This window comes from Argiope bruennichi, chromosome 6, assembly GCF_947563725.1.
Source record: "Argiope bruennichi chromosome 6, qqArgBrue1.1, whole genome shotgun sequence".
Classification (NCBI taxonomy): domain Eukaryota; kingdom Metazoa; phylum Arthropoda; class Arachnida; order Araneae; family Araneidae; genus Argiope; species Argiope bruennichi.
In genome coordinates, this window is record NC_079156.1 from 129,761,414 (window position 1) to 129,774,544 (window position 13,131).

General features: G+C 33.0%; 1 protein-coding gene across 6 annotated transcripts in view; it reads left to right on the plus strand.

The window, feature by feature from the left end:
* Positions 1-12,525, plus strand: part of LOC129971567 (homeobox protein prospero-like) — a 391,670-nt gene extending 379,145 nt beyond the window's left edge. For all 6 annotated transcript variants that reach the window (XM_056085453.1, XM_056085455.1, XM_056085452.1 and 3 more), the window contains 2 exons: positions 7,850-7,994; positions 8,696-12,525. In XM_056085453.1, coding sequence (XP_055941428.1) covers positions 7,850-7,994; positions 8,696-8,875 — 325 coding nt within the window. In that variant the 3' untranslated portion in view covers positions 8,876-12,525. The remainder of the gene's footprint in view (positions 1-7,849; positions 7,995-8,695) is intronic.
* The last annotated feature ends 606 nt before the right edge of the window (positions 12,526-13,131 follow it).

Here is a 13,131-nt window from a genome sequence, read left to right on the forward strand (position 1 = left end):
AATAAGTGTTTTTAACATTTGGAGAATTGTTCTTTTCGTTTTTGAATGTTTGCAGACCCCCCCCCCCCCATTTCGTTCATCTCAACCACGATAATAAAACTGCAAAAGAATGCAATATATTGTCATTTATAGGATTATACTGGAATAAGTTTATTTGGTAGTTTCTAGTAAATGCAAAGCTTACAATGAAACTCTTATACAATAATAATGTTTTTCTATTGTATTTAGTTAAACGATAATTACTACTATTAGGGAGGAAAACGCTTTTATTTTAGAGGTAGTATTTATATCTTTTATTTATTTTTAACTGTTAGGAGCCTGTAGGAAATTGAATCTTGGCATTCAATCATTTCAGATCTTGATATTCAAATAGTTCAGTTCTATTAAAGTTTATGTATTGTAGTCGGACTTACTATTTCATTAGAAATATTTTTCTAGGAAACGATGAAGGACAAGTACTCCAATACTCAACTTGTACTGAGCTATGCATCGAAATCACATTACATTTTATAGAGTCCTTCCTATTATGTTCAGAATAATAATTCCAGCACAGTGTATGCGCATGCATTGGAATGCAGCGCATGTTAATAAGTAGTTCTTCAACTAAATCCATAAGAAGCAAACGTCTGTGAATCCGAAAGACCCGATGGTCACTGCAAACTGAAGCCAAGTTATTCATGCGCGCACAATACCCGGCTTTTACCTAACCTTACTACTTGAACGGGCAGTGAAAAGGAGCGGCGATTACTATTTGAATAAGCACCGAAGCCCTTGAAACGGGGCGATTTTAGTTCGAAATCGTGCATCGAATGACCGTTGAGGATGTTTGGGAGGAGGGGGAGGGGAGACAAATCTCATACCTTTTCATCCCACCCCGTGAGAATCGGAGGAACGGTCACGCAAGCTGGCGCATTCTGTACATCATCAGTCCTTTTCAACGGCCCACCTCCTCCCTTTTATTCGAAATCGAATTCCTCGTGGACACTCCCCGGTCAAGTGGCCGGCGGAAACTCTTTTCTGGGCAGATCAAAGCGTCCAGTGGCCATTGTGTCGGGCAAGGAGGGCGGACCGGCTTGGCCATCTGAGCCTGAAGCTGATGAATTCGGAACTGATGACTTCTCTTTCGGGGCGTTCTTGAAAAGGGATTCGCTAATGCCCTAGAAAAGGGTTGAGAGTCCCTTTTGAAAAGGAGGATGCCCGGCTCCCACTACCTTCCCCTTCCGATCTTAGAGGAGGAGATCTCAGTGTGGCCGGACCTCTTCCGAAGTCCGGCATACAATAAGAGCGGGCATCGATTTTTGGGAAATATTCATACTGTTTGTCTTGAGGGACCATTAGCTGCTGTTGTGTCATTCGCACGCGCCTTGAAAGGAGGATGAAATGAGCCCCTAGGAAGAAAGGACGCGCGTTTTCCATTTGACCAGGAGCGAATGGGTGGGTGTACGCCTTCTTTACACTCGAGATGTTTAGTAATCACGCCGTTATTGATTAAAGTGCAGGATTTTAGCGATAGGAATTCTTGGTAGTTAAAATTGTCTAGATTAAATGCACAACTAAGAAGGTTAATAGTGAAATATTGTTCTGAAAATCTGGATATTGTTATAGCTGCTTAATGCACACACTACTCATGTAATTAGGTAAATTTTTTAATAGGTTTTATGTAATTCTGTAAAGAAAGTGGGGAAGAATATATAATTAAACCTACTATTTAAAATAAAAAAAAATCTCTCTTTAATCTCTTGACAATTCAATTTTTTTATCATCAAATTCGAATTTATATTCTATTTTTGGAGTGTTTCGCTTTTTGTTTTAATTAATAGTCCATAGAATACGTCAAATTCTTATAGATTGCCCATAAATAGTGTATAAAGTTATTTTGCTTATGAATGACTAGATTTTAGTGAAGTTTCAAGTTTTTCAAGTTCTATGACAATTCAAATTCCAATCACAGAAAATCAATTAAATTATTAATTAAAAAATAAGTGTTTAAACTTTCTTTTAAAACACTTTCTTATTCAATTAAAAAATGTTATATATTTTGATATCGTATAAAAACATATTGATTACTCATTCCTAAAATTTAATTTTAGAAAAGTAAAAATGTGAGTAACGTTAATATGCCATTATGGAATATGGTATACAGCAAAAATAGGAACAAAATTGTGTTTATAAAATAAAATGCTTGTCTTATGCATGAAAATAATAATAATGATTTCAGTAAAATATACACTTCGGTATGATATTATACTTTTAGAAGATATTTGTAAAAATTGTAATTAGAGATAATATTTCCTATGTTATTTAATAAATAAAAGTTAGACTGAAATGCGATCGTGGAAGGATTTAACATCATATGAAGCAATGTACGGATGTCTTTTAATACATATGTCAATGATACTAAATAAAAAAAATGATAAAACGTAATCGCAAAGATTTATGTTTAAAAAAAAATTTAAAGATGAATCACCCTCTTACTGTATTGAAACTTCGATAATTCATTCAAAATCAAAGATCCTGAAAATGAATATTTAATTTCTTACGTAAAAATTCGAATTAACAATATATTTGAATTAATGATGTGTTTTACGGCTAATTATTTTATTGGTACTTTTTAATCTTCTTGTAGTATCTAATAAACAAGAAGCAAAGTGTGATAGTTAATAATAAATAATGTAAATACACGAACGCGAGTTAAATTATTTTTCGTATGAAAAAAATAAATAAATGTATATCTGTGTGACTTTATAGGACACTTTTACTTCTTATTCACTGCTTAGTGCATTTTTACTCTTCTAATAAATTTCAAAAAATATTATATGATGCTATTCTTCGTGCTTAAAATATAAATATGCTAAATGTTCATAAAATTTATTTTTATTTCGCAATTCATTCTTTATTCCTGTAATGTAATGGACATCGCCTCACAAAGTTAGGGTTCGGCTTCTGATTTTCACTACCGAAATCAAGTAATTCATTCAAAGAGTGGCGAATGCTTATTTTTCCTCCTTTTAGCACGCCATCTATCTCCTTTGTCTTTGGTCATTCCGGCCTTTCATCTCCCAGAAGGTTCATCAAACATCGCATTCACCACCAAACTTTTCTGGCAAGCGGTCCTTTTGAATTCACCTTTGATTTTCCATTTGTTTTGTGCAGGCGAAGACCTTTTCAGAAGCAGTGGTTCTCTCTTTAATTCTGTTACGCCACCCAATTTCCAGCCTTTTAACGGCTCGCCATCCTTGGCGGAGATCTTCATTTCCAATCCCAAACTCAGTTAGCGGCTCGAATCGTCCCATCTGTTAAGTGCGCCAGGACAAACCCAGTTAGTTGACTCGGAGGCGGGAGATTCTAATCGACGTCTTTACCTCCTAACTCGATTCCGACGTGACAAAGGATCTTCCTACTTGAAGCATATCTGAGGAGACGCCGAAAGGTACCCAGCGCCATCCCTAGGCGCTCCCAAGGAGGTACACAACTGAGGACATCCGAAGGATATCCGAAAAAGGTCCTATCCATAGTTGTCTGCAGTACATGTAAAGGATGACCTTGGGAATGTATTGCAAAAAAAATGGGTGATTCGGTTCGGATACAAGCTTTCAGTACCCGAATGGAGTTGGTGCCTTTATCCGTGACCGGCTCCAATTAGAAGGAAAGGTCTCTTTGAAAATGGTGGTACTTTGGAACCTTTGACACCATCAAGGGACACTAATTACCAAGCGCCGCAAAATCTCGCTCCGCCGGGAGAGAGAGTCGTCTTAAACGAATTTCTGCCCTAACGAAGTTTTCTCACCCCTTTCTCTGCCCATTTAGGAATCTGTGAATTATCTGCGTCTTAATTCGATTGGTCGGCGCGCCGCTGTCTCGGCGGGGGAAATCGGATTTGCCACCGGAAGAGAGAATTCTTAGTCTCAGTTCTGGAGGACTGAAATGCAAACCCTTTCTGTTCGTCGCTCTTTGTCGTAGCCGTTGCAGTTGTCCGTTGTTTTTGGTTTGCTGTAGGTATCCTTTCAGATTTCGAAATTTTAAGAGTACTCTATGTAGTGCGAACGGCAATGTTGAGGAATATCAAAATGATTGAAGTTGTGGAAACTCAACTTTATGGTTTTCCTTTTTGATTGATTCTTTTGATGCCGAAGTTTAAAAGTTTCAAATCAAACATAAATATCAATTTAGTGTTTTTTTTTAATTTCTGATATATGATTTATGCAAAAATATTTTAATCATCGAAAAATTCGATTTCGGGATTTTGATGAAACTCCACGTATCAGACTTCCCTATCTCGGAAACCATATTTTTAGAATTATGTCTGTATCTGAAATATGATAACTCAAACACTCATCAAACTAGACAAATGAAATGTGGTATGTAATCTTATACCAAATTTATAGATTTCTGTCAAACTTTGAGCGAAATCTATTCACAGAATGTCGATGTGAATGCAAGTGGACATGATAACTACGAAATGTTCACAGCTGGATAGATAAAATTTGGTGCATAATTTAAGCACTAAAAGTGTAGATCTGCCTCGAATTTTGAACTAAATCCGTCAAAGGGTCTATTCATTCATTAAAGGGCCAGTCTGTTCATTTGTATGTAAATGCTGAAAATAAAATCTTTAGTATTCCTGACATTTTCGGTCTTACCCAGGTCCGCTATTTTTATGTGAGGAAAATGATATTTGTGTTAGGAAATCTGTGCGAAAGTTTCGGGCAGATTATTCCCGTTGGTTTACGTACCGTAATCCTTCGATGTTAGGATGTTTTTATTTTATATATTGTTTACATGCATTAATCGCAGATTGATGCGAATCCTTTTAAATTCAAGCGAAGTGCTGTTTATATGCAAAGGTGAAATAGCAAAATATAAATTTACACTTAGTAGAGTTCTTGCACACTTTCTGAGTTACAGATTTACATATTTGTAAAAGTATGAAACGATAGACCCCCTTGTTGCTTTCAGCTCAAATTTGATAGATATCTGCAGTATGGATATTAAATTTAAGTACCGAAAATATTTTATTTTACCTAGCTGTCTTCGTTTTGCAGTTATCGTGTTAAATTATATTCGAATAGCCGGACAGACAGGCTTCTTCAGAACGAATTTTGCTTAAAATGTCTTAGAAATCTAGAAATTTGATGTACGATTATATCCCAAATTTTATCCATCTGGCTCAAAGCGTTTTTAATTATCTTTGTAACAGAAAGACGGACATTTACCATAAATGTGTTTTTCGATCTCAGAAAGGCTCGAAACGTTGAGATCTGTCAAAATATCGAGTTCGAATTTTTTGACAATTACAATACTTTTTTTATACTTCGTATGCAGGAAAGTAATAAAAATGGATAAACTCTTATGAATACGGGAATTTTATATAGGCTTTGTAGTAACGCCTCATAAAATGAGAGTATTTTATTACACGATTATGTAGCGTTTGTAATTAAGGCGGCATATTGCGTTTAATAAAATCTGACGCTTTCGGCTTACCTTTTTATATATAGAATGTGTAGCGGTTTCATAACTCTACTACTTTCTCTTTTGATACGACAGATGGCGTTGCCTTATTAACATCAAGGTATATTTCCTATGATCCTTCTTGGGAGTCATTCTTACATTGTATTTTAAGGGAGTGTCGTGTATTTTTCGCGTTCGTGTTTGTTTTGTCTTGTGAAATGTGGAACTTGGATAATAATTAAACAACTGTTCCTGAAACTCGTCTATTATGTTCATCTACCTCATAATGAAGCTATAAAGAGTCTCGTCCCTCTACAAATGTAGATTTCAATTCTAAAGGTGGCTCACTTCTGAGACACGCTTACAAATATGATGATTTGCAATTTATTTCCCTTTACTGCGTCAAATTCGACAAGAAATACAGAAAAAAAAAAAAATTGTTCCGTATGTCATTTACTCTTACAACGGCACTGTCGTAGTACCCCATTTGCGGAATCTAAAATTCTTCCGTTGTAATTCTCCTGTAATTCCTCGTTGTGGCGTTAATACGACAAATCAAATCAATTTGTGGCGTATGCCATCTTTAATAGAAAGAAAATCCCTCGCAGATTAGATAAAAATAAAGAGCCAAACAACGGTGAATCCGCGCCTCACACTCCTAGGAAACGACCTGTTAAGACCTTCCCGTCTTTGCCGCGATGCAAATTCATTTCGCTCGGAGAATTAATTCCGTCGCAAAGAAAATCGAGTTAATAACTGTTCGGTATGCAACAAGTGTCTCCTCCACCCCCCGTCTCCGAAAAGACGAGGAAGTTTGCGTCTTCATTAAATCTCCATTAAGCGACCCTTCGTCGGGAAGTAAGATTTAATAAGTCTGCCGCGAAAAGCTCTCCAGGGCGTGGGAGGAAGACATTCTTGGAGTCATCGAAGAATGGAGGCGATGCAGAAAAGGTATTCGAATTGGGGGTGGCCCCTCCCTTTTCTCTCGCAATTTGAGTGAGGATAACGTCGAAGGGGTGTTGATTTTTCTTTGTGAGTTATCGTGTTTTCGAGGAAATTTAATCTGTGAAGACCGTGTTTGTGAGTTTTATATGAACAGACTTATTCTAGTTGGTGGTATGTTTATGAAACTCTTATATTTGTTATGCAGTAAAAAATAAACGTCATCGATGGAGAATTTAATAATTAAATTAATTAATCTCGATTTGAAGATAAATGGTACAAAAATAGTCGTGGATTTGCGTAATAAACATCCCGTTTTAGATGCTACATGAGGGCTATTTTGGGATTACCCGATCATTTGGGTCAGAAGATGATGTCATCAGCTACTCTTCAGGATTCCATGACACACAACACGGGTCCGAATCCTAGACCTTGCATTTAGAGTACTACAGCCCAAATTACTTATGGAACAATTCATGATGATTTTGAATCTCGCTAAAAAATAGCAAAGTGTTGTATAAAAGTCAGAAGAGTCATTTCATTGACGCATCTTTCAGCCAAAATTTCTACTGTAACAGATGACTGTAAATTTATGAAAAGCACTTGTGATTTTTTTGAAGAAATATTAGGTGCTTGCATGCATTTTAATTAACGACATATCTATATAAACGACAATGGTTTTTTTAGGGGGGGTTACCAATTTACTATTAATTTATTGTTATCATTTTGAAAGTTTCCCATTTAGTATTATTGAGTTATTCAGTGTATGAAGACCCAAATCATGGAACTCCCCAAAATGCGTTTCATTGCTTTTTTTTTTTTTTTTTTAATTTGAAGAAATTTGCTGTCGAAGCCCATAAAACAGTTTTAGGAACTTATGGCGATGCGGCTCCGTCATATTCCAATTGTCGGTTTTGGTTTCAACGATTTAAGACTGGTGAATCCGATGTCAATGGAGGCCTAGAGGACCGAAAAAAAAAATCGAAGACAATCAATTGCAAAACTTATTGGACGAAAATGAGGAAAAGTTGTAGATGATGTTGGAAAATATTTTGATTGATATATATATTGTACCAATTTTTCTCAATAAATGTCCTTTTAAGTTGAAAAAAATGATCAAAATACATGCAAGCACCTAATATCTCGTGAATTTAAAGTTGTTAATGCACATGGCTTGTATCTTCTTAATATCGGGTGACGGCAACCTTTGTTGTTAAGGCCTTTATGAACTGTCTGTGTGAAGCAGTAAACTTTCTGTGCAAATAATCAGACTTTTCTATATATCTGTATCTAATGATTCATAATTAATTTTTTAATTATGAATCATTATCTAATGATATTAATATGAATCAATTATCTAATGATTCATAATGCTTTTTTAATTTCAATGTTGCTTACTTTTTTCTTGGGATAGTTAAAATATTTTATATTGATGAGTCTTTATTTTTGTCTTTTCCAGGGAATTTTTCTATATTCAGATGGAGAAATATGCGCGTCAAGCCATCACAGAAGGTGTTAAATCTGCGGAAGATCTGAAGGTGACGCCAGACTCAGAACTTCTGCGAGTTCTCAATCTACACTACAACAGAAACAACCATATACCGGTGAGTCATCTGAGTGATTTCGATACCTAACCCTTAAACCTTCGTTCCCGTTTATCGAACGTATCGAATTATTGCATACTGAAAGCTAGATTGATTATGAATTTAATTCTTCTTTAGACCATGAGGATTAAAGCTCAAGTTTAAAATATTGAAAGGAACTTTCAAATTGATTTTGTAACAACAAGGATGTTGAAGAGTTGTTTCATAAATTTTCATTTCAGTGTTAAAAAATATAAATAATGACTTTAAGTATATTTAAATGTACTAACGTTACAAGATTTTTTGAACATCAATCCTGAATGCTTTAGATATTGGAAGGAAGTGGTGATGGTAGTATTTTTTTCTGGAAAGTCTAGATACTCATGATGAGTATTCGTGATAGAAGGGTCTACTCATTGTTCTCATCATAGTTGAAGGAATATAATACAATACAAAATTTAAGTTATATTCTGTACATTATAAAAAAAAATGGAATAGTTTCCAAAAGCTAATTTTAAAAAATTACATCGAATTAATCTTATCAAATATAATAAAAAGGAATTAAATTATTTTAGGCAATTTGGTAAGTTTTCAATCCGGGGGGATAATTTTAAAGTTAAATCCTGGTTGAATCATACGTATTCATTTAATGATTATTTAAGACCATGAATGTTGTGGTTTGAATCAGACAGGTTGCTTGAAGTTCGTTGCTTCTTTTTCAGTCTCCCGAACAGTTCCGGTACGTCGTGGAGCAGACCCTTCGCGAGTTCTACAAAGCCCTGGTGGCCGGCAAGGACTCGGAGCAATCTTGGAAGAAGTCCATCTACAAGATCATCGCCCGACTGGACGACACGGTGCCCGATTACTTCAAGTCGCCCAATTTTCTGGACACGCTGGAGTGACGGTGGTGGAACCTTTGAACGACGTGCCTTCAATTCTCCCGCCGAAATGGTCGTGCTTCTGTGATGGACACAACCACCTGTCGGCATTCTTCCTCTCGGGCATATCCTTTGGTGAACGCTTAAGTTTTCAAAGATTTATCGAACCTAACCGCCGATCAACCCAAGAACAAAAGAGGCGTCCTCCTGTCAGGTGCCTGTTTTAACTCTAGAACACATTCAGTGTCAGACTTTTCTCAGAAACGAACTGTAAATAAGGACATAACACAATCGTGGGTGCCCTGAGAACAAAACGGAAGAACTGCTTGAGTCCAATTTTTTCTTTGCTCCAACTGAAAACAGAAAGGGCTCGAAGGTAATTTTTCTGTTTTTGGAAAATATCCCCAAGATCAGTAATGAAATTTCTAGAAGATTCTAATTTATCTCGAAGAGCACTACCAACTTAAATATATTGTTAAAAGTTGCTATTAGGATACAATCGAATATATAGATACAGTTTGTCTATTTCGGAAGAAGATAGAAACCTTCGAATGCCTTTTCTGTTTTTAGCTGGGGAGAAGAAATCCAGTGCTTTTTTTGCTCGTGAATCGCTGCACTTTCTTCAAATAACGAACTTAAGAGGACTCTGTGATCACTTGAATCTGATGAGTGGTCTAGTCAGTGCTTTATATATCATGGAGACCATAGTATGGAACTCGTTTAAATAATTTCATCTCCATTTATATATATATTATATATATTTACTCTTTTATTTGAATAGTTATTATGTGTGTAAAGAATCTTTACCCCTTTTCGAGGGACTTTGCACGAAAAACATTACATTTTTATAGATCTCTTCTGATTGGAGGATCGAATCTGACTCATTTGGGTGGGGACAAAAAAAATTTTTTTTTTCTTTCTTTCCGAGATAAAAAAAAAAAGAATTCTTCAATTTTAAATTATCGCTCTAAAGATTCTTTATATATGTTTTGATGTTTTTCCTTCGTTTTGCACAATTTTAGAATGTTACTTGGAAATCGAATTTCAGAACATGCGCAAGTCCAGACCCCGTCCAGCTTTGATTTTTTTTTTTTTTTTTTTTTTTTTCCCAAATGGCACAGTTTTGGAATATGTATTTCAATGCCTTAGAAAATTATAATTTTTAATTATATATAGAATAAAAAAAATATATAATTCCAATTTTCAAAAGGATAATAAAAGGAAATAAAATAAAGGATATCTTTAAGAATAATCATTAAGTCATTCGTGAACTCATCGTGAATGCGACCAGCCAATCAGAAATGTTCACGTAGTTAGGAAACATATTTGATTGGTTATAGATTCTCTGCAGAATTAAGTGTATTACTCTTGTTTAATAAACATAATAATTGAAAGTGTAATGATATTTAAAAAATCAATTATTCTTTCATTTTTTTGGATATAAATTTTCATTATAAATTTTATTCTGTAGTCATTCCAAGATTCAAAAATTGTAATTAGTCATTTTTTGTAAGATTTTTTCCCCTTTGTTTTGTATTACTAGTCATGAGTGTGGTTGTCAAAAATATAATTTATTGTTTTTTTTATTGATATTCATTTTATTTGTATATTTGAATTGTTGTACCTAAGTTTATTGAGATTTTGTTTCTTCTAAATAGAATAATCTCGTTAAATTTCACTGTTGGATTCGTCTGGCTCTAAAGATTTAATTCTAAAATTATTTTTTTTCTAAAGAAAAATACTTTAATTCATAAAATTCTTGGAACTGTGAATCGGATCTTGAAAAATTGTTCTAGTCAGTGAATCTCTTTTTCGAATCAGGTTCCGAATGAAGGTGAACTTTCGGGACGATGAACGTGAACTTTGGAACGATTACGTACGTTTAAAATCAAAATTTTATCTCTGTAGTTCCTAATAAGAAAATGTTCAGTGCTGAAATATTTGTTCATAGAGGTCAGCTGTGCTGGTGACTGAAATATGGAATTGTAGAAAATTAATTCCTTTGTTTAATCCCATTTTAAAGCATATTGATTTATTTTCAAATATTTACAGGAAATTGAGTCTTTCAAAATTAATGGAATTAGCAAAATAATAGAAAAGTTTAGCTAGTTTTCTTTAGGTTATACATTCTCTTAGACATTTGTTTGTTTGAGTGGAAATCTATGAGTTTTTCTTTTTTTAAATCATAAATAAAATAAAATCATTTTCAAGAAAATAATGTTAATAATGGAAACAAAAATATTCTGCAATCATTTTGAAAAAAAATAATTCAAATATCCTTGTATTAATTGAACTAAACAATGCATCATAAAAATTCGAATTTTTATTTGCATTTGAACTGAAACGATGAATTCTGAAATAAAAGTTGAAAATAGTTTTATAAAATATGAAATTTTCTGTAAAATTGAATTATGAAATATAGAAATTCCATGACAATTTATGAGAATCTAAAGAAATTAGAATCTTCATCGAAAAATGATTGTAGTAAATCGTACAAAGTTCTCATAAGAACAAATAATTTTCAGTTGCTGTAAATTCATTTCATTAATATTTGGAATAAAATAAAAATTTTATAAAAATAAATGAAGAAATCTCGTAATTGTGAAATTTGATGCATAGCTCTGTGAAAGTTTAGCTAAGTTTCTTCTAAAAATGTTCTCTTCAAGTCTGTCTATCCACTTTTTTTTTTTTTTTTCAAAATTGATTTTTAATTGCTATAAAAAGGGTCTAATTGTGTCTTACCATAACAAATATGCAAAATTGAAGGAAAAAAAAGGAATTTTATTGAAGGGTGTAAAAAAAGGCAAAGGAATGACGTCAATTCTTGGTTCAAAATACAGTTGCGAGACGAAATTGCCTTAATTTAAATATAATTAAAGCAATTAATTAATTGTTCCTGACCATGGTAAATATGAAAAGTTAAAAAATAAAAATAGGAATTCCATTGAAGGGTGTAAAAAAAGGCAAAGGAATGACGTCAACTGTTGGGTCAAGATGATAGTTGCGAAACGAAACCTCATTTCCTCCTCTTTGTAAAGAGCGGACATCCTCCTCACGCAGAAGCTGGGAACAGGATAACTTTGAGACTTCCTTCATCCTTTTCCTTATTCCCTCCTTCGCCTCTTGGCGATCGCCAAGGCGACGAAAAGAAAATCACTGTTCGAGCCAGTGAACAATAAGAATGCGAAATGATGTCTAACATCGTGAATAAGAATATCTGAAAAATAAGAACGCGAATGATAATGAATAAGGATGCGAAAAAGAATAAGAACGCGAATAATAATGAATAAGAACGCGAAAAGAGTATCTAACATCAAAAAGATTGAATAGAGTTCATCGCAATAATTTTTTTTTCTTATGAAAATTAAATTCCTTGCTGATTTAACGTTATGATTTAATCAGGCCCTGCTCTTCTATTCTTGGCAGATTTAAAAACATTCGCTGAAAAACAATATTTTAATTTGTTCTTTATTCAAACTCCAAGAGTTCTTGAAACAGATAAATAACGTTGAATTTCAAATTAGCAGACGACAATTTATAGAGTACAAAAAAAATGTTGATAATAATTTATTACAGTAAATAACTGTAATAAATTATTATCAACATTCAATACGTAACATTTTCATTAATATTTTATTCATGAAATTTTGAAAAAAAAAATCTTATATTTTTAATTTATCTAGCTTTTTTTTTCAGCTTCAATAAAAAAACATTAAAAAAATTTAATTTCAAAGTAAAATCTTTAAATAAGAAATTAATGATGTTTATTAAAACATTCTAAAATAAATTTTAAAAGCATTAATTTTAAATTTGTTAAAAATTATAGAAACTAATTCAAATCACTTATTAAAATTTTCAGAACAATTCTTTCAAAAAGCTTATTACAATTTATTTTTACAATTCAAAAGTTTATACAGAACATTCTAAAATATTCTTTAAAAAGAGAAGTATTGATTTTTGTTCTTAAAATATTGAAATATTTGAAATTTATTGAAAAAATGGTCATCGAACAAGTTTTTTTACCCAAAACTAGAATTTTCTGTACAGACATTGAGATGAAATTTTTTAAAAGGATGCAGTTATTCTTCGTGAATTAAAAGAATTGCTGCAATAATTAAAAATAATTTTAGATATAAGTTTAGAAATAATTTTATTCTACTAATTTCTTTTGATTTAATCGGATTTCATATTATTTAAAACTATTTTCATGTATTAGTTTTATTAAATTAATCGAAGCATTTCATATATATTACAATAAATTACGAGTTGAATTCTGAATC